The 22,486-nt window shown below is 33.9% G+C and overlaps 2 protein-coding genes across 2 annotated transcripts in view; one reads left to right on the plus strand and one right to left on the minus strand.

Moving 5' to 3' along the window:
• LOC112526985 overlaps nt 1-8,086 on the plus strand; it is a 14,404-nt gene extending 6,318 nt beyond the window's left edge. Inside the window, exons 3-9 of the mRNA XM_025137448.1 lie at nt 1,077-1,166; nt 1,492-1,658; nt 3,229-3,298; nt 3,925-4,004; nt 4,350-4,412; nt 5,688-5,764; nt 7,860-8,086. Of these exons, the coding sequence (XP_024993216.1) occupies nt 1,077-1,166; nt 1,492-1,658; nt 3,229-3,298; nt 3,925-4,004; nt 4,350-4,412; nt 5,688-5,764; nt 7,860-7,960 (648 nt within the window). The 3' untranslated portion in view covers nt 7,961-8,086. The remainder of the gene's footprint in view (nt 1-1,076; nt 1,167-1,491; nt 1,659-3,228; nt 3,299-3,924; nt 4,005-4,349; nt 4,413-5,687; nt 5,765-7,859) is intronic.
• Nucleotides 8,087-10,764: 2,678 nt separating this feature from the next.
• Nucleotides 10,765-15,469, minus strand: LOC112526443. Its single transcript, XM_025136725.1, has 3 exons — nt 15,110-15,469; nt 12,479-12,607; nt 10,765-10,983 (listed from the first exon to the last, which is right to left on the minus strand). Exons 1-3 carry the CDS (start codon nt 15,467-15,469, stop codon nt 10,765-10,767), a joined length of 708 nt encoding a protein of 235 aa, XP_024992493.1.
• Between the last annotated feature and the right edge of the window lie 7,017 nt (nt 15,470-22,486).

The raw sequence follows: 22,486 nt of genomic DNA on the forward strand, positions 1-22,486 counted from the left end.
CTGAAATAAAGGAATTGACTAAAACAAAAAGACCTATTCCTACTCCTGTTTATTCGCAGACTAAAAGACCAAGCAGTCTAAGTGGTTACTCAACAACTATAGCGGATGCTTAATCCGTGCTTGATGGTTAATAAGCTGCTTAAAAGGAAACCAAAGTAGATCGAAAGTGTGTGTCTACTGTGTAGGGGGGCACTTAAATATTTTTTCTGGAACATGTGGAGAATGACAATAATGTATCATAAAAACAACACACTCACAATCTGGGATTTAGGGGTTTGTATGGTAGGTTCTCACCAATCATGATTAGAGATCAATATAAGGAGTTTTACAACCTCCCTCCTTTACCTGCTACACATGGTAAAAGTGAAATGTGAAGTTTTACAATCATATATGAGCAGAAACATAACTAAGGAATAGGCAAGTACCAACAATAACTGTGAGGGATGATGACATAAATTAAGGGAAATATAGCAATTAAGAGATAAATAGGGGGAACATCGCAGCATATACAAGCTGTGATGAATATAGGATGAGTTAATACTCTCAACCAATGTAAAATTCATCATAGAGTTATTTTAGCAATCATCAAACTTGATTGGAAGCATTCTTAACGGTGTCCATAAATATTCAGTAGCATGAACCAAGATGTCTATACCATAAAAATGATATGCATCCCATTGGGACTTGCTCGATCTTATTGGGATTTAGGACTCTACTATCTTTACGCCTGCAGTCGATGCATAGTTTTGTATTGTGACCAAGTTCGTTGCACCATCTAAACTCCAATCTCCTTCTGAAGGTAAAATTCCCTGTAGTAGGTGGAGATATTTCTCTCTTATGAAGATGAGTTGCTTAGCTTGAAGGTCTTTACTTATTCTTCGGTGTTCCTTTCTTACAGCTCCCTTTTTTCAACCTTGTACATCCCCCATGTTTTTTTCCATTTTCTCATGGCATTCATGTTATTGAATTCTTGATATGCACTTTTACTAGACTTACTGGATGGGATTCCTATTTAACATCAATGAATGGTCACATACTATTTTATCTCATAAAATTCTGTTCTCAAATTGTGGCAGGTACGGCCTGTTGTGGAAACTGGATACGAGAACTTGTTACTTGTGAGATTGCTTCTGGAGATGAAGATCCCTTCATTGTGCAAGTCATCGGTGTGTATATAATTAAGAAACGTTTACTTGTATTAACTAATGACTAGATAGTGTTTAAACCAAACAAAACAAGCCTGGTATATCCCACCCGAAGATGGGGTCGGGGGGAGGTGAGATGTATGCAAACCTGATCTCCACCCCGAAGAGTAGAGCGGCTGTTTCCGTGAAGACCTCTGGCTTGTGTATAGTGTGCAAAAAAAGGATAAAGACTGTTCAAAAAACAATTGGGTAGAAAGAACATAAGAAGAACATTTGATGGCTGGATGGTGTGTATGCCACCCTTATGAAATAGTATAAACATGATTGTTTTCATTTAATTTGCAAGGTGGCAGAAGGACTCACCATTGAAGGAATATTGGAAAACTGGTCAAAGATAAAGCCAGTAATAATGGAAGAATGGAGTGAAAACAGAGATGCCCTTGTAGATCTCTTCGGAAAGGTTAGGGATGAATGGATGGAGAAGGACTTGGCTACCTGGGTTGGAGCAAACAGGTGATTTGTGTTGAGTCTTGAAAATTCTTACATCTGAACTGAGTATTAAAGCATACTGCGCTGTTCAAAATCAACTTAACAATTTTAATGTTAGAACCCCTATAACTCAATAACTTAACCCCCCCACCCCCACCCGCTAATGGGGGTGACTGTTAACTAAATCACGGATTATTTAGCCAATTGACCTTCTAACAAGTGCTTTTTAAATCCATGACCTTCTGACAGGTTTCTAGGCATTCTTGGGTATGGAAAGGACATGCTTCTGCTAAGCACTTGCATTCTCAAACCTGTCAAAAAATCATGTATTTAAAAAAACTGTCAGTCCGTTTAACCAAAGGACCGACCTCCACCTAAACACATGCCTCCACAAAGTCATAAGACCATTTGTGTGGGATGATAAATAACCGTGTTAATATCACCCAATTGCCAAACTTGTTAATTCATGCTTATTAGGAGATTTGGTTATGAGGAGAGTAAATGTGTCTTTAATTTGTATTTCTTTTCTGAAAAATAAAACATGAGGAATCTAGTGGTATATTTGACGGTTGTCTATTAGTAGGATCCCAGAGTGGCTGATTTTTAGTAAGATTGGGTAGAGGGTGTTGACAAATAGGCTCTTTGTGTGGGATAGTTGCTTGACTTTCTTACTGGTTATGCCTACATGTTTAAGTTGCCATTTACATTAGTTCTACTTGTATGACATGTTTTACCTTATTTCATTGTCTGTTTGCACACCTTTGAATCGTGATCACACAACGAAATTGTTAGTCTACTTGTTATATTTCCTGATTACCTGTTTATTTCTCAATCCTATTTGCCTGCTTGCAAGGTTTTAAAAGACGGAATCGGGCCTCGAGGCGGAAATATATATACACCAAAATATGTATATATACTACAGAAAGATATATACAATATATGTAATACTAAATTATTAAGGGTGCTGGTTCAGTGGTTCTTGACACAGGAATGGGTGAAACCGTGAGATAGGCTGAGAGGGTGTAGAAAAATTGGTTGCTTGGAGGAAGAGGGTCAAACTGCACTTTTTGATTGAGAGGAGAAAGTACTAGCTTTCTTTATTGGGCTTTGACTTTTAGTTTCTTAAAATAAAAAAAGACACTTATACTATAAAGAGAAGTACTACTAGTGCCGTAAAGCTTATAAAAAAGCCAAAAAACAATTATCGAAGCAGATCATCTGAGGCGTATGCCTCACCAAACCGCCTCACAGAACCAAGGCGTAAGCCTCGTCCAGGGTCCAAGAGCCACCGCCTTAGGTGCGGTTTTGGGTCGAGGCGTATGCCTCAAACGATTTTTAAAACCATGCCTGCTTGCACAACCTCTTGATCCTAGTGGTTTAGGTAAGGTATGTCTACATCCTACCCCTCCCCGACCCTACTTTCAAGTGGGATATACTAGGCTCGTTTCGTTTCGTTTGGTTTGGTTTGGTTTGGTTTAGGATCTACCGTTACCCTGATGGTGCAACTTTGAGAACATTCAACTTGGGGTTTAGGTATCCTTCTTCGATGCATGTTGTTTTCCGGTTAGGAGCTCACTTTTGACTTCCTTTACAGGTTTTATCCTGGTGTTCCTGATGCATTGAAGTTTGCAAGTTCAGACGTCTATATAGTTACCACAAAACAAGTAATCCCTCTATCCCACGGAAATCGCTGCACACTCCTTTTGTTAAATCCCCCATGTTAACTGTTTTTGGCAAAACTACAAGTTACAATCTATTTGCCCATTACTCTCATTACAAAATACAAATTATTGATGGTATTTCAGTCCAAAAGACTCTGCTGATTGTATTATGGTTGAAGGGTATTTTAGTCGTTTCAACCTTTCATTAAACTACATATAGAGTCGATTATTGCAATGTACACGGGATGCATATTACTTACATAGATTTATAATCATTTACAAACCCAATAAATGTACAAACTTACAGATCAGTTTTCATGTGTTGTCATATATGAAACAACACGTGTGAAAATACAGTGTTTATACATTGTTGTTCCATGTGTGAAACGTTCCGAATGTTTTGTGTGTGGACAAAACCAGTCCTGAATGTTTCACATATGAAACAAAATTGCATTTACACACTTGTTTCATATATGAAATAGTACATGAAAACTGGTTTGTACGAATAATTGAGATTGTAAAAGAAGGGGACTCTACTTACATATACAATTATTATAGACAATAGTTTTTTTTTCTTCGAACTTCATATGTTTGTTTCTTCATTTCATCTCCCAATTTCGTCTTCCCAGGGTCGTTTCGCTGATGCCTTACTTCGAGAACTTGCTGGAGTCACCATACCACCTGAAAGAATCTATGGTCTTGGAACCGGGTAAGTACTCTTTACTGGAGGATTCTTGTAAAAGGTCAAATACTTTCTCCGTCCGAAACTAATTGTCCACATTTCTAGTATATTTGAAAAGTAAGTACTTACTTCCCAATTTTACCCTTGATTATGAGATGGATAAATTAATTGCTCACTCTATTATTAAGGGTAAAATTGTCATTTTGTTAATTAAAAAGTGTAATAATTACACATTTCTGAAACTATGGGCCTTTTTCAAAATTTCATTGTGGACATTTATATTGGAACGGAGGGAGTAGCTTCATAGAGCCACATTTTGATTTGTTTAACCAAATTCTGTTTTTTCTTTTTTATTTCAACTTTCAAAATTAGTCCTAAAGTCGAAGTGCTGAAGATGCTACAAAAGAAACCCGAACACCAAGGCCTCACCCTACAGTAAGTCATCAAGTTTCTCCCTCGGCGGGCGGTGGGGTCATTTGGGTAAATGAACTTAAATGGGTTTTCAATTAGGAACATTTGGCTCGATGATCTTCATCTGACCCGCCTCTGGTTCAAAACCGCTTTCCCCTGGTTTAAAATAGTTTGCTCTCGTGAAATATTAGAAATAAACCGGAGGGTTATTTTGCAAAACGAGCTTCTGGAGGTCATTGAGCTAAATATTCCCCCACCCAACCCCTTAGTCTTGGAGTATGTGTCATCTTGTTGGCATGATACAACAACCCAATGAAATTTATTGTAGATGATAGAACAACTCCGATTAGGACTTGTTCGAGTTACAATCTATCATCCGTAACAAATTTGATTGGTTTGTTGTAAAAATGCTCAAAGAGACCAGAGGTCCGTGTGTAGGGTCTGCCAACAATCCCCTTCCCCAGCTTGGTCCGGTTTGGGATGGTGGCGAAAAAGGCCATACTGATACTGATGGGCTAAAGTGTCATTGCTTGCATAAGATTTGGAACTTCTTTTATCGTCTGCAATTTGCATAAACGATAACACTTCTTATTCATGACTCCGCTTTTCCGTATCTCAAAAGTATTTTGAATTTTGACACGTAATTTTAAGTTTTGTGCTTTGCAAATTCAAATCTACAAAAATAGTGAAAACGGGATTATTGTGTTTGTTAAGACTTTTAAATTCATGATGAATAGAAAGTAATTTTTATAGGTTTACCGGTACTCAAGAAATCTGGTTATCAAAGGACCGGTCCCAAGCCTAGTGGATCGGTTCCTTGTGCAGACGTGGTTTGTTTTATCTTGTAAGCAATATCACATGCGGGGAAATCAAATGAGAACCACAGAAGTATTGAGAACTGTGAGAACCAATCAGAAGCATTCAATGAGTTTCATTTTAGGCTAGATCCAATGTGGTATTTCTGGTCATGCGTGTGTGTGTGTGTGTGTTTTGCATATATGAAACGTATGGACGCAATTCTGGGTATATTTAGGTATATAACCTTAAATGAGATTTTAATTAGATTCATGACAGAGTATAAAACCATTTTTTCTTTAATATGTCAGGGAGGTCATGGATTTAATTTAAATCCCATTTAAGGTTATATACCTAAATGACCCAACAGTTCTGTCAACACTGAATGTTTCACATGTGAAGCAGGTTCTCATAGTTCTAACAGATTTCCGATTCTCATTTGATTTGCCCCCAATCAAATGTTGCCCCATTTGTATTTTGCTAATCCCTCCTCATTTTTACCAGTTTTGTGGAAGATCGACTCGCAACACTGAAAAATGTTATCAAAGAACCCGAGTTAAACGGATGGAACTTGTATCTAGGTAAGTACACCTCTTCACTTGCCTTCGTAGTTTCTTATCCAACCACCAACTTTCATTTCTTGTGTGGTACGTGCTGGTTACAAAAAATCTTGATTCGGATTGCAAACCATCTTTCTTGCTCAAACATTGTAAGAAAACAGTTCTATGAACCAAATGGTCATAGACCCAGTGCTAAAAATCACCAAAGGTGAGGAGCATAATGAGTTTAACGTATATAAAATATTATATATACTTAAAAAGACGAAGGATCGTGTGAGAGTAGGAGTTAAGGTGAGTAGCGTAAAGAAAGGATCTGGACCTTTGATCACTTCTAATCTCACCCCCACCCGATGAATTCCGCTTGATATGGGAATTGATCCGGTGCAACTCATTAGTGTTGATTTCAATTAGGATTGATCCAAGGGTGGAGACCCCTTCTCACCCTTCTCACCATAACTTCCATTCTCACCGGAACCCAACCTTACTTAAAAAACGGTTATATGAGCAAAAAAGTTTGGTATAATCCTTTTTGTAGAAACAACAACCCTCCTTGTATGAATTGAATACATAATTTTCTGAAATATAGTAAATTTTTTTTTTGATTAACCTGGATATCCAACCCGCTATGCGAGCCGACTAATCCCAGGGCGACCACCTGCTTTGCAGATAGCCCGGAGTCACCACATTTGAACCTCCGTGGCCACAAGGGGATTTTTATTCCTCCTTGGATTTGAACCTGGGATATCATGGTACTTTTGACCTTTGAAGCCAAGCTCAAACCAATCAGGCACCACCCTTGTGGTTGAAATATAGTAAAATTAATGCAGTCTAATTTTGACTGCAAACCATTCTTTCTTACCCGATGTTCGTAAGAAACGGTAGTTGAATTATTAGGACACCCAAACTTCTTTTCTTCCAATTTCTTCGGCATTCTTTCGGGGTCGTTTTAAGACCCCGTATACTTCTTTTTGCATAGCCTTTTGTTCCGCAAGCTTTTTAGCAAGCTAGAGGTCTTCGCAGGAACCAATATAACAAAATTGAGTTTATAGGACGCCAAAAATGTCTAAGCATCTTAATAGACTGCTTTATAAGACAATTTATAGGACCAAACAGTAAAACCTTCTATCTAAAGGTGTTGTAATAGGTTTATAGGACGTGTTTGAGCTTCGTAACAAGTTTTTAGGACTTTTTTATTAAAAAAAACGTCGTATTAACTATTTTATAGGACATTTTATGAAAAAAAATGTTTTATAGAAATAAGTGTCTTATAAAAAGATTCGTTTATAGGACACTTCTTAAAAGTGTCCTACAAAATAGGTAATACGATGTTTTGTATTAAAATTTAAAAGTGCCCAATAAAAACTTGTTAAGACGCTTAAAAAACATCATATAAACTCTTACAACACTTTGTATGTTTTATTGTTTGGTCCTACATCTCAAAAGTGTCCTATGAAATAGGTAATACGACATTATGTATTAAAATTTAACAGTGTCGTAAAAAACTTGTTAAAATGCCCTAAAAGCTTCCTATAAACTTATTACAACACATTTAGATAGGATGTTTTATCGTTTTTGGTTTATAAACTTAAGTCCTATAAAGCAGTCTACTCACCTAGAAATTGTTGGTGTCCTTTAAACACTGATTTTGTTGTAGTTAACAACCTCTCTACTTCTTCGGGTAGGGGAAAAATCTGCGTACATCTTACCTTTCAGATTTAAGGGGTTGTTTATTTACCTCTTAACAGTTCCAAAAAGAGGCAACCTTTGAATCGTTAAGGGTGAATCTTGTTTGGCAAAAAAAAAGTCTGCCTCTTAATGGTTCTAAAACCCTCTGAATGATTTTGTATCCTGGGCATCCCTTAACCATTCAGCGTCCTGATCTCATTGTAAATAATTACCAAAATAATTATATTTCATTTTACACTATATCATGAGAGCCTCTTAAATTCTGCACCAAACCATTCAGCAACTGCCAAACAGTACTTGATTCGTGTGGGTTGGTTACTTTCTTTTGCATAATTGTGGGTACCCGAGTCAGCTTACGAACACCTTGACTAATCCCATATGACCCGAAGATAACAATCATAAAAATTGGGACCCTTTGTTTTTTAATCAGGTGACTGGGGGTACAACACTCAAAAAGAAAGAGAGGAAGCTGCAACTTATTCCAGAATTCAGATCCTTCAGCTGTCTGATTTCAGCAAGAAGTTAAAATAAAGGTATCTTAATTTCCAACACCATTTATTTCTTTTATATTCTTGATGCAAAATTGCAAATGGAAGCCATAGATGATATCATCTTCCAAAAACTCTAATTCATATCAATTAAACCTCCTTTCTCCAAGTTGCAAGTTTTTTTAAATATGTTTTATATCCCCCTTTCCATCACTACAAGAAATATCTACCCGGTATCGTATGCAACAATTTACCCGGTAAGTGCTTGCCGTGGTACGAGTCGTCGCCCTCACTTACCGGGTAAGACTCTTGGTCCTTTTCCTTCTCTTACCGAGTAAGATTATTGGTCTTTGTCATATTCATCCGATAAGGTAGTGTGACTTGGTGTTCACTTACCCGAGTAAGCGTTTGATAAACGGCTCCTAAGACTATATGTTTGACAACTATAATGTCACGGAGTTGTTTTCACAATCCCGTTAAAAATACGTTATTTTTTCATACAATTTACCCTTTTTAGTTTATTGAAAAAATAATCTCATTATATAAACTAACTTTTTGAAAAGTTGCTTCAAAGAAGCTATAGAGTTTTTTATATTCCATTATAGCTAGGGGTGTTCATGGGTTGGATTGATCGGGTTGAAGATATTTGAACAACCCAACCCAATGCTTGTGGTTTGAAAAATCTTAATCCAACCTAAACCAAACCAAAGGGGGCAACCCAACCCAAGCCAAACCGTATTGGTTGGTCGGGTTAGTACTTTGGTACATTAAAATATTCTTCCAACTTTGAATATGTTATTTCTCTACTCATAATTTCTTTTTCATCAACTATTTGATACAACTTATCCATACTTGTTATCTATATCACATTCAATTAATTTTCTCAATTCATATATATATATGTTCACTGTTACTGAACATGTATACAAATGAGTTATATAGAGATGTGAATAGATTTAAAATATGGGTATATGAAGAGCGTACATGATAGTGTAATTGTCTAATGTATATATTAATAGAAATTCAACAATTATATTAAATCCAAGAAATAAAATGATATCGGGCTCATCTGGTTGAGTTGGGTTCAAATAATAGTAACTTAATATCGACGTTTTGAAAATTTTACAACTCGATTAGACATTGGGTTACTTCAGGTTGAGTTATTTTACGTTAGGTTGAGTTGATCAGGTTGGTCGGATTTTTGAGCACCCCTAATTATAGCCCTGTAAGTTTTCCTAATTAATTTTACAGTTCTTTTAATTTATTTTACATTGACATCTAGTTTATCAGTTAGTCTTACCAAATATGACTAATTTATCAGTCAAATTATCAGCTAATAATTAATTTATCAGCTATTTGCCATTTTCCAAATGGGATTGTTCTATCAAAAATATTTTTTACATGTAACTCCCAAACAATATTAAAACCTCTTTTGTCAAATAGAATCCTACAACCAAAAAGTTGATTGTTGTAATACCTCATTATATATTCTGACTCCAATGATACCATCTTGAAAATGAAGTACCATTTCTAATAGATTTTTCAAAAAATAAAAAGAATTCAGAGTTAAAAATCATAATATCCAAAAAAGAATTACATTTACTCTTAACATATTCTTTTCAATACATTTAGGAGTTGTTTTGACAGTTGTTAAATGGTTTGACTTAAAGTAATTAAGCGGTCGGAATGATTAAAAGACTCGTGATATAGTGCAAAATTAAATATAATTGTTTGATGATTGTTTACAATGAAATTAGGGCGTTAAATGGTTAAGAGATGTCTATGATACAAAATCATTCAGAGAGTTTTAGAATTATTAAGAGACAAACTTTTTTTTGTCAAGCAAAGATTCGCCTCTTAACGATTTAAAGTCTATCTTTTAATGAAACTATTAAGAGGTAAACAAACAACCCCTTAATAAAATATTAATTTTCTCTCATAGACATTTAATTTCAATTTTTTTTACTGATGAGAATAGTAAAATATTATTTTCCACTGTTAAAATATCAAACTTTTTCAAATTTGGGGACTTTTAGAAGATCTGTTGTCGATTCTGATTCTCTAAAATAAAGAAAATGAAGATTTTAGACAAACGTTTTGCTCTCGATAATTCTCCAAAATTTTCTCTAAAATGAAGAAAATAGGAAGGAAAGTGTGAAATTCTATGAATTTGAATGACTCTCAAAAAATGATCATCATGAGAGAGAAATTTTTTATATTATCACCAATGCGAAATTTTGATTTTAAATGTTTATAAAAGAGAAAAATATTTTATTACATGTATAAAAACTGGGGACGGGTTTTTAGAGTTAGCTCACCCTCGGGGGATCACGACCCTTTTGTCCTGGTCTCGGCCATTGTAGCATTAATTACTATTATTCCATATATGTCATGGTACAACATTATTTGTCTATAACTTCTGCAACAAAACCATTCATACCCGATAATGCAAGGGAAGCCATCGTCACCGCGGTCGAGTTTAACCACCAAGTTCAGGATGGATTGGTATTGCTATATAATTAACTTTGTGATTTTCAAAATAAAGAATCTGTTGAAGTTAAATACAGTTTGACTTTGAAGATTTTGACTCTTCGTTTTGAAGAATCAGTTGAGAAAAAAACCATAAAATCTTTATTTTCTTTATTTTAAAAATTCATAGAAAATTATGATAATACACTAAAAATAACACTTAATCGATAGGCAATAATGACTATTTTATAAACACCAATCAATTATTTCTAAATTATACGTCTAGAAGTGGAAGACTAAGTTATTTTTATCAAATAAACTTGCAAAACTTGCCCAAGGTAATTTAGGCAATGGTTAGAAGAAAATGAAAAACGCAACTTATAACTCGGTTTTTACGCTCATTTCTAACTCGGGTTTCACGGTCGTTTCTAACTCGGGTTTCATGGTCGTTTCATTTGAGGATTTACCACGCTTTTTGTTCTTCTTGTACAAGTCTTTCAGAAGTTCGTCGTACGAAGGATCTCCGGGTCTTCGGAAAAACCGATCTCCCATCTTAATCTCGTATGCTTCCGGCTGACTTAGTAGGAAATCTTTAAACTGAACAAAACATAATACAAATTTAGTTGTTAACAAGAGTATGTGGTTTAAATCACTTTAGATTGTAGCGCACTCGTTAAGCCTAAGTGAGATGTAGTGAAAAAAATCTCATCTACCCTGGATTTGAATCCAAGCGTTGCCAAAACCCTTATAGCCATGGAGGTTCACCTGCGATGCGATGATAAGTTCAGGCTATTCGAATCTAAGCGTTGTCAAAACCCTTATGGCCACGGTTAAAAAAAAGGGTATGCGATTTAAAAGATATTCAGTGTCTAGGCAATAACAAGTGCCATTGGCCCAATCGTATGGATGAATCTATATAGATTGATTGCTTCCATGTAAGCTCCTGGAGAAGATCAACCTGTTATTCCTAGAGTAACTTTTACTAGTAGAGCTTAGCTGTTATCCCAGCCAGTCTCAGGAGGTTAAGGGTTTAAAACTCATCAGACGTAAGGAATGTGCGAGTCAGCATTTGCCATACATAAATACTATATACTTCCAAAATCAATACTCCCCCCTCCCCAAAAATAATAATAATAATAATAATAATAATAATAATAATAATAATAATAATAATAATAATAATAAAGTAATATAATTTGCATGTAAGGGTATATTAAATACAATATCACTTACCTTACCGATTGAACATGCCACGCATCAAGAATCTTACCTGATAAGAGACATAACAACAACCAAGAGTCTTACCCGGCAAGTGAAAGAAAAGACTCTTACTTGCAATGGCGGATCCAGGATTTTTGCCTAGTGGGGGTACCATTAAGGGAAGATCAAAGGACCGCAAAGTTGTCTGATGTGTTATTAGTCTAATTCCATCGTATCGAGGGATTTTTTAGTTTATTTGTCGATTTTGAGCTACTTTTCCGGTTTTCTTTTATTGATTTCAAGAGACTTTTTTGCTTTATTTCGTGGTACTTTTCTTGGTTGGTGGGGGCACATGCAGGAAATTACTAGGGAGAACTATGGTAAAAAGTTAAAAGAAAATTGTTTTTTAACCTATGTAAAAGGTGGGGGGGGGGGAGAATTAATCGGGGGGCCATTCCCCCACCCCTTACATACTACATCCGCCACTACTTACCAGGTAAACGTTTAAGACTTTTACCAACAATCTATTTTGATGGTCGATAAGGTTACACGATAAAGTAGGTAAGGGTGATGCCTCATGCTAGTAAACGTTTGATAAACGGCCCCTAAGTATTCATTCTATATGACCACAAGATTCAACCTACAATTCGAAAGTCCAATGATGGAATTTGTGAAGTTCGTGTTACAAACCCAAATCCAAATCAAATAACAGTAATGTCTATTTGGTAAACTAACTGCTAAGATTGATAAAAAGAATTAGTTGATAAGCTATATTATAATATAAAATAATCTAAAATGATATGTCCGACAAACTAACTGAAAAAATATAAAGGGTATAATTTGAAAATTGAAACAAAATACAAAGCAATGAGATATTGGAAAGAGAACTAACCTCCAAAGTGTTTTGGACATTTTGTAATGTGAACATTACAGTGTTAATATCAAACCCCATGAAAACAACTCCTATTGATCCAGTTCTTGCAAGTTTGGTCCATTTCACTGCAATATCTGATACCATATTCTGCAAAAATAAACAACACAAAGTGACAATTTTTAGTATTTAGAATTTTGCTAAGGGTCTACCTGTGCAAGCAGCTTAATAGGATTCACAACTTATTTGGTCAGCTATACATGATTGTTTGGTAGTGGCTTATTCAATAAGCTTATAGGGAAAAGTTTTACGTAGAAAACCAATTTTTACCTGTCTCTCCCAATTAAAAAACACACTCCTTCGATCTATGAAAAAAAAATCCTCTAAACAAAAATCTTCCTAATATATACAGATCGATTAACCCACACAGACATCTTTATCAATACATGACTTGATAGAAAACTAACCAAACAGGCCCTAAAACAATTGCTAAACCATTTTGGATAGAGCTAAGACTGTATACATCTTATCCTCCCCATACCTTCCTTTGAATGGGATATACTGAATTGGTTTTAATCCGACTTGATGGTATTTAGACTCATCTTTTAGGTGATAATATCTTATCAAGTTCAAATCATTATTCCCTCATCTTTTTGTTAAATTACACCCAATTATGGACCAACCCAAACCGACCAACGGGTGTATCAACTACATTTAGATGGCAGTATGATTTTAGAAATTGTAACTTTAACTTTTTTTGTTTGAACATTTGAATGTTTGCAAGTTTTATTCCTTGCAATAAAAAAAACCCTTAAACATGATACTTTTTATCTGTAAACTCAAAATTTGAACAAAATTACAAGTTTCCATATACGTAACCTGAAGTTGGTACAAAACCAGCACTAACATGTGCCAACCGAAAAAAGATGATACCAAGTACGGTTGGTTGGTATATACTACAAGCTTTTGTGTACCAATTATAATTTGTTGGTACACGATATCAGAGAAAAAAAACATATGTTACTCTCCTAGTATCAAATGATTTGAATTCGTATAAAGGACGTAATGTTATCGAGTGAAATGGTTTATAGCGATCATATAGATCCAAACCTCACATTTCAATTCAAATATATATCGAGCCTTGAACTTTAACCGTCAAAATTGAGACTCGGTTACTGGCGCAAGTTTTTTGGCAAGCTTTTGTTGTCTCACTCTCACTTTTCACAAGCTGACGTATTCACGAGAACAACTGTTATACTCTTTAGGCTAGAAGATAGGTCTATGTGCATTCTACCCTAGACCCCACATACGGACGAAATCTATTTTGCTCGTTTGGTTTGATTTGGTTTTACATACACAAATTGTAACTTCCTTTATCTTTTGGGTACTCTTTTCTTACTCTTGGAGTTTCATATTAGATAGACATGGACCACTTTCGTCTATATATGTTGAAACCTTTTTACTCTCCTCAAATGCTTTTTGGAGAGTAATAATGGACTTCCACTTAGGGGCCGTTTACCAAACGCTTACCCGGGTAAGCATTTACCAAGTAACATTACCTCAACAGATGAATATGGTAAGAAACAAGAATCTTACCCAGTAAGAGCGAGACAAGGATCAAGAGTCTTACCCGGTAAGTGAGGACGACGATTCTTACCACGGTAAGCGCTTACCGGGTATTGTTGCATACGATGTCGTTTTGGTGGACTACAATCTTACCCGCCAAGTAAATAATAGTGTTAAATTTTACCGATATGCACTTACCGAATAAGTGTTTGGTAAACGTCCCCTTATTCTTATATGGTGTCAGAGTTACAAGACACCATTTGTGCCCATCTAGCCCTCTCTTGAGAGTCTGAGACAATCTGTGTCCTAGCTAATCTGTTGGAGTGAACTTATACCATTTCTCCATAATCTCCTATACTCGAAAGCGCATTTAGAAAGTAATCTAATAGGTTCTACATGTTCTCATGCCTACCATAGAATGATTCAAATTTAATGGATATTTGGTCATAAGAATGAAACATGTGCATACTAAGGGGTCGTTTACGAAACACTTACTCATGTGTCTTTGAGCACGACAATGACCGAGAATCTTACGCGGTAAGATGCATAACAAGCACCGAGGTGCGGGAGAAGACTCTTGCCCGGATAAAAGACGCTTACCAACAATCCATTTTTTTGATGACCAATGATGTTACCTGATAAAGTAAGGAGCAGTTTATCCAAATGCGTGTTAATTTACCTTGTAAGATTTTAGTCCATCAAAACAACATCATATCACAGAATAATGTCATCCTCCCTTTACCGGGTAAGACTCTCAATCCTTGCAATCACTCTTACTATGTAAGATTCTCGATTTTTACCATATTCGTTCGGTAAGGTAAGTAACTCGATAAACGTTTACCAGACAAGTATTTAGTAATGGCTGATCGGTAAACGGCCCTAAAATCACCAAATTGCAACAGAATCTCCAAAAAGAAACGATATAATTGGTTTCATCGTTACTTTCAGTATAATCATTCAAATAAAAATTACGTTCATGATCGATCTGCTATAAATTTTGCTTCAATATCTAATCACCGAAACAAAACGAATCGCAAAATGCAATTCGTAAAATTGAAACGAAATTCAGAAGAAGAATCGAGTTACCGGAGTACGATGATCGTCTAACCGGAGCTTAACGAAGCCATACGACTGTCCAACCTGCCGTTTCAAAACCTCCTCTTGCATCTGCGTAAATCCTAATTCGGAAAAATTCTCCGGTGGCGGATCAAACTCTTCCTTCGTCATCCTCTTCTTCTGTCCCCATTCTATCCACGCTTCATCCTCCTCATTGTCCTCCACGTCATGGAGGTCGTCGGGAATGTGAACTCGCTTCTTTGTGCCTCCAACGCCGCTGCTAACGAAGGTAATTAGAAGGAGAAGGAAGACGAGGAGGCGGAGATTGATCGGAGAAAACAAAGCCGGTGCAACCTCCTCCGCCGTCGATGATCTGCTGTGAACCGCCATTGATCGTGCTAAGTGTGTATGTGTGTGAGTGAATGTGTACGTATAACAGCTTTTTCGTAATGTTAGTAGCATCTACTCCACGTGCGCACTGGTGGCGCACTTTAGCAATGGGCAGGTAATGCATTTGATCCGCTCTTCGCAAAAATCGGAAAATATAAAATAAATAAAATAATAAACAAACGTCTATATCCCGTACAATTAAGGCTGTAAATGAACCGAACAAATACGAATGGAGGCTTGTTAATGTTCGTTCGTTTAACTTAACTGAATAAATGAACGAACACGAACGGTAAACGAACGAAAATATTTGTGTTCGTGTTCGTTCGTTTAGAAATCAGGTGTGTTTGTGTTCGTTTATGTTCGTTCGTTAACGAACGTAAACGAACGAATATAAACGAACGGGTTAAACGAACATAAATAAATATTATTTAAATACAAAGTAAATAAAGATTATATATTAAATTTAATATATAAACGAACATAAAGGAAGGAATATAAACGAACGGTAAATGAACGAACGTTCACGAACATAAATGAATGATCGAGACTCTTGTTCATGTCCATTCGTTTAACTAAACGAACAAAAAAAATTGTTCATCTCCGTTCATTTTTTAAATAAACGAACTTCCCGCTGAACGTTCGGTTCGTTTACAGCCCTACATTACAATTCATGTAATTTTGGCCATGTTCTCAGGTCGTGGGACACGTCACATGTGTACTCTGACATTGATTGTTAGTGCAAAATCATATGTGATTTGGTTGTTTTCGTACTTTTTTATTTGGTTACTGTTCTCCGTTGAACCTCCTTATATATAGAGAGAGAGTCGGGTTCATACGAGAATAATAATAACTAAATAAAAGAATAAAAAACAGTTGAAATCATATGTGATTTTACACTAAAATCACATGTGATTCATACGACTTTGGCTATGTCGCCTGCACACCTTTATGTTGACCATTAGTGTAAAATTGCATGTGATTTTGCACATGATTTATCTGTTTTCATGTTCTTTTATTTCGTTATTTTTCTCGTTTGAACGTCCCTTTTACATACTAATGTAGTAACGTTAAATGCAAACCCTTTTACCTATTCTTATTTTGGGTAACGTACTTTTAAAGCTTTCATTTTGGTACTTAAGATATAAAGTTTTAAACATTTAAGTACACGGGTAACATGTTGAAGCATTAACGGGTTACCATGTTGATGTGACAAGTGATGTGGTACCCAGTTAATGCTTCAGCAAATAATAATGAGTTGGATACCACATCACTCGCCACATCAGCATAGTAATCGGTTAATGCTTCAATCACTTACCCGGGTACTTGAATGTTTAAAACTTTACATCACAGGTACCAAAATGAAAGTTTTGAAAGTGTGTTACCCAATATAGGAATCAAGTTAAAGTACGTTACTTTTTCATGCAATATGCCCAATACTAAAATACATGTTTCTTAATTTTTTGAAACTTTTCACTTTATAAATTTACCACTGATTGACGTATCTTGTTACGGATTCGCCTTTTATTTGTTGATTGTGATCATGTGCTCCTTATATGAGGATATTTTGGTCATTTCATATGCATGTTATCTTTAAAAACAAAACAAAACCCTAATCTATAAATAAAATAGTGTGATCACTAAAAACTTAATTATTTATAATAATAATATGAGAAATTTTTTAAAGATTCGGTTAGGGAGCTATTTGGCAGTTACTGAATGATTTGATGTAAAATGATTAATTAGTCAGAATGATTAATAGGCTCTCATAATATAATGCAAAATGAAATATAATCGTTTGCTCATTGTTTACAATAAAATTAGAGCGCTGAATGGTTAAGGGATGCCCATGATACAAAATAATTCATAAGGTTTTAGAACCATTAAGAGGCATAATTTTTTTTTGCCAAACAAGATTCACCTCTTAAAAATTCAGATGTTGCCTCTTAATGAAACTATTAAGTTATAAATCGAACATTTGTATTAACGATTCATCAAGGTTGTAAATCAGTATTCCATTTATTCATGCTATTTAACTTCATTTATTTAATTTGTACTTTCGTTGCAACATGTAAGCTATACCAGCAACGTATTTGGAATAGTAGCGATGGATTCCTATTGAACATCCAGGAACAAGCAGATTCAATCCGTGGGATGTAACTGTAATCTCATATAAGTTCTCGAGGTGTAATGACAGATCGGGAAAGGGTTGTAGGTGATGGCTGGTTCTGCTTCTTATCAAGAGAGGGGCACTGAAATCCTTTTTATCTGCTCGTGCTTGACAGCTGATATAGATAAATAAAGGTAGGCTTCGATCCTTTCGTCTATTACTAGGGAAAAAAAAGGTCGCTACAGAAGCTATTCTAACACAAATTTCAGCGGAATAAATGTGTGGGCTTCTGTGACACAGTTTTTCAGTCGTGATACAGTACGAGTATGAAGGTTGAAACATTCACGGAATATAAATATGCCTTCACGGTTCTCACGACAAATTTTCACACCACACAAAAGTATTTTCAATTGATTTCATGTTCTCAGCAGTATCTGTATCTGACCCACATATGATGTATAGTGTCTAGTGATCAGATCAGTCAATATATTTCATCTGAAAATAAGGTATAAAGGTCGGATATATATATATATATATATATATATATATATATAAACATCTTTTGGTTATCCAAAAAAAGTACAGTATTTGTATCCATAAAAGTTGTTTGACTTAAAAAGTGTATTATAATAATTAGGACATAATCTAAAGGGCAAATTGCATGAAAAAGTAACGTACTTTAACTTGATTCCTATTTTGGGTAATATACTTTCAAAACTTCCGTTTTGGTACCTAAGATGTAAAGTTTTAAACATTTAAGTACCCGGGTAACTGGTTGAAGTATTAACCGGTTATCATACTGATGTGGCGAGTGATGTGGTATCCAACTCGTTATTATTTGTTGACCTAGTCAGTGACGTGAATTTTTTTAATCTAAAATTAGTCTTTTTTTAGTCTAAAATTAGTCTTCATTGGGTTACCCAGGTACTTAAAAAGAAACCCTAAAAAACATCCATCATTTTTAAAAATATATATATTATTTTATAAATAAAATTAAAAAAAATACACTTGAAAGAGACATTATAAATTACAAAGATCAAAAACCAAACATAAAAAGACAAAAAAAAAAAAGGAATAATTTAATAAAATCAAAATAAAAAATATATGAGATCCAAAAAAATTATTAAATATTTTCAACTAGTTAGTTATCTAAAATAAAAAAAAAAGGGTAAATTACATGAAAAAATAACATACTTTAATTTGATCCATAGTTTGGGTAACATACTTTTAAAACTTTCATTTTAGTATCTAAGATGTAAAGTTGTAAGCATTTAAGTACCCGGGTAATTGGTTGAAGTATTAACCGGTTCTTATGTTGATGTAACGAGTGATGTGGTATCCAACTCAGTATTATTTGATGATGTGATTAGTGACATGAATTTATTTCATGAAAAAATAGCATACTTTAGTTTGATTCCCATTTTGGATAGCATACTTTTAAAACTTTCATTTTAGTATATAAGATGTAAAGTTTTAAATATTTAAGTACATGGGTAACTGGTTGAAGTATTAACCGGTTATCATGCTGATGTTACGAGTGATGTGGTATCCAACTCAGTATTATTTGCTGACGTGGTTAGTGACATAAATTTTTTTCATGAAAAAATAGCATACTTTAGTTTGATTCCTATTTTGGATAACGTACTTTTAAAACTTCCATTTTAGTATCAAAGATGTAAAGTTTTAAACATTTGAGTACATGGATAACTGGTTGAAGTATTAACCGGTTATCATGCTGATGTAACGAGTGATGTGGTATTCAACTCAATGTTATTTGCTGACGTGGTTAATGACATTAATTTTTTTCATGAAAAAAATAACATAGTTTAGTTTGATTCCTATTTGGATAACGTACTTTTAAAACTTCCATTTTAGTATCAAAGATGTAAAGTTTTAAACATTTGAGTACCTGGGTAACTGGTTGAAGCATTAACCGGTTATCATGCTGATGTTACGAGTGATGTGATATCCAACTCAGTATTATTTGCTGACGTGGTTAGTGACATTAATTTTTTTCATGAAAAAATAACATACATTAGTTTGATTCCTATTTGGATAACGTACTTTTAAAACTTTCATTTTAGTATCTAAGATGTAAAGTTTTAAACATTTAAGTATCTGGGTAACTGGTTGAAGTATTAACCGGTTATCATGCTGATGTTACGAGTGATGTGATATCCAACTCAGTATTATTTGCTGACGTGGTTAGTGAAATGGATTTTTTTCAATCTAAATTAGTCTTTTTTAATTTAAAATTAGTCTTCAATCGGTTATCCGGATACTTAAATGTTTAAAACCTTACATCTTAGATACCAAGATGAAAGTTTTGAAAGTACGTTACCCAAAATATGAATCAAGTTAAAATACATTAATTTTTCATATTGAAAAAGGAGATATTATTATTATTATTATTATTATTATTATTATTATTATTATTATTATTATTATTATTATTATTATTATTATTATTTTGATTAACCTGGATATCCAACCCATTATACGAGCCGACTAATTTCAGGACGATCACCCGCTTTACAAGTAAAATCAAAATAGAAAACAATCAGCTCTGTAAGATATATTTATTATTCTCATCAATCAAGCTAAATATATCATCCTTTCATTTAAAATTTTATTGTTGGTATTGAATATTTTGACAGAATAATTAATGTTAAAATCTTTAAAATAAATAATTTATTGGATCTGAATGTTTCTAAATAAATTTTGGTATGTCCTCCATTTTCAAGAAATCAGTAAACTATGAATAATTTTGTTAGGGGTTGTTTGTTTATCTCCTAATAGTTTCATTAAGAAGCAGACTCTGAATCGTTAAGAGATGAATCTTGTTTGGCAAAAAGAAGTATGGGGTTGTTTGTTTACCTCTTAATATTTCCATTAAGAGGCAACCTCTAAATCATTAAGAGGCGAATCTTGTTTGGCAAAAAAAATCTGCTTTTTAATGGTTCTAAAATCCTCTGAATGATTTTGTATCATGTGTCTCCCTTAACCATTCAGCGCCCTAATTTTGTTGTAAACAATAACCAAACAATTATATTTCATTTTGCACTATATCATGAGAGTCTTTTAATCATTCTGATCACTTAATCATTCTATACCAAACCATTCAGCAACTGCCAAACAGTCCCTCTGTCTTTTAATGATTTTAAAACCCTCTGAATGATTTTGTATCATGGGCCTCTTTTAACATTCAGCACCCTAATTTCATTGTAAGCAATTACCAAACAGTTATATTTCATTCTGCACTATATCATGATAGCATCTTAACCGTTCTGACCACTTAATCATTATGCACCAAACCATTTAGCAACTGACAAACAACACATCTAAGAAAGTCACCATCTATCAAATATCAATTACCATGATCTTTAATAAATACCAGTCCTCCTCGGTCTCTAATTTTGGCCATCGACATCATCGTCCCCACATTCATTTTTTTTGGGGAGATGAATGGTACTCCTAAATAAACAAGTCACATTCATTTGAACAAAACTAGTTTCGAAGTTTTATTATTTTGTCGGCTGATCGGATAATTTTCAAACCAAACTGCTCTAATCAACCACTCACATTGAGGAATATGACAAGGATTTTGAGATTTTCGTATTTTTAAAAAACCAGATCGGTTTCAATCTTAAACAATGTTCAGGTGCACATTTTAATATCTGAATTCAAAAACAATAACTGTGAAAAGATACTGTCATTCAAGACTTTAAAACCTCAATTTAACGAGTTCATATTTAACTAGGGGTCGTTTACTAAACTTTAACTCGCTTAAGCGCTTACTGCATCACTTACCTTTTCAATTGAGCATGGAGAGGACCAAAAATGACAAAACTTTTTTCAAAAGGTGGCACCATTTGACTAAGAAAATGACACTAACATGATTCAAACTTGAGTCTGGGGTGGAATAAAAGTCTTGCAAACCAACTCTACCAAATAAAACTTGTTCTCGTAGTTTCTAAATACATACGGTGACACACAACAAATTAATATGATCGCACCTTTTACGAAGCTATTTTTTTTTATCTTTTGACGGAGGAATAATACGGTAGCATGTGCCACCGTATGCTCCATACCAAGTCCGTCCCTAAAGAGTAAGCGTTTGGATAAACGACCGGTTACTTTGTTGTTTATACTTAAATCAATATCAGTAATTGTTACACTTTTTAAATTGTAACTAGAAGGTACTCGCGCAATGCAGCAAGATACATCTTGATTTTAATATTTCATTTTATTCTTTATTTCATTCGATGTTATAATATGATTTTATATGATTTTGAAAGAGCGATGATGTTTTTATTTTTTAATAAAAAAATAAATTTGAAGATATCATAAAAACTTGACAAAAATATATCGATACTAATGTCAAATTAACTATTTAAACTCTTCATTTTTTGTGTAATTTTTAATTCAATTTTTATATTATAATTTAATTTAGGTTCAATAACGAAGTAATTTATATCTGGTTTAATAATATAATTTTCTTATAATGATAATATTTAATTATTTTGTTAGAATTTGATAATTATTCTAATTATATTTTAAATTTATTATATTTTAAAATAAGATGTTTATCCTCTATTTAATTATGTTTATCCGCAGTTAGTTACACGAATTCAAATATGAAGCTTTAATAAGTTGTACTTGTACATAATTTACTTGTAATATTGAATTTTAAGTAATATGCATCAATATATACGGTACTTCATAAATACAAAATAGTTTTTAAGAGTTTTTGTCAAATATTTTATAATATAGTATAGATATTATAAAAAATAAGAATATTTAAAATAGATTAAATTACAATTTTCCTTCCCGGGGTTTGTTAATAATTTTGATTTTCGTCCCCCTATTTTAGAAATTACGGTTTTCATCTCTATATTTTACAATTTATT

Source organism: Cynara cardunculus (assembly GCF_001531365.2).
Source record: "Cynara cardunculus var. scolymus isolate 2C chromosome LG 14, CcrdV1, whole genome shotgun sequence".
NCBI lineage: Eukaryota > Viridiplantae > Streptophyta > Magnoliopsida > Asterales > Asteraceae > Cynara > Cynara cardunculus.

Bases quoted from the DNA above. Each gene is read 5' to 3' on its own strand.
- LOC112526443 (XM_025136725.1), bottom strand. From the start codon at position 15,469: ATGGCGGTTCACAGCAGATCATCGACGGCGGAGGAGGTTGCACCGGCT. The intron at 12,608-15,109 runs GTAACTCGATTC...TTATTTTTGCAG, and splicing joins TAGACGATCATCGTACTCCG to AATATGGTATCAGATATTGC. The intron at 10,984-12,478 runs GTTAGTTCTCTT...TGTTTTGTTCAG, and splicing joins ATGTCCAAAACACTTTGGAG to TTTAAAGATTTCCTACTAAG.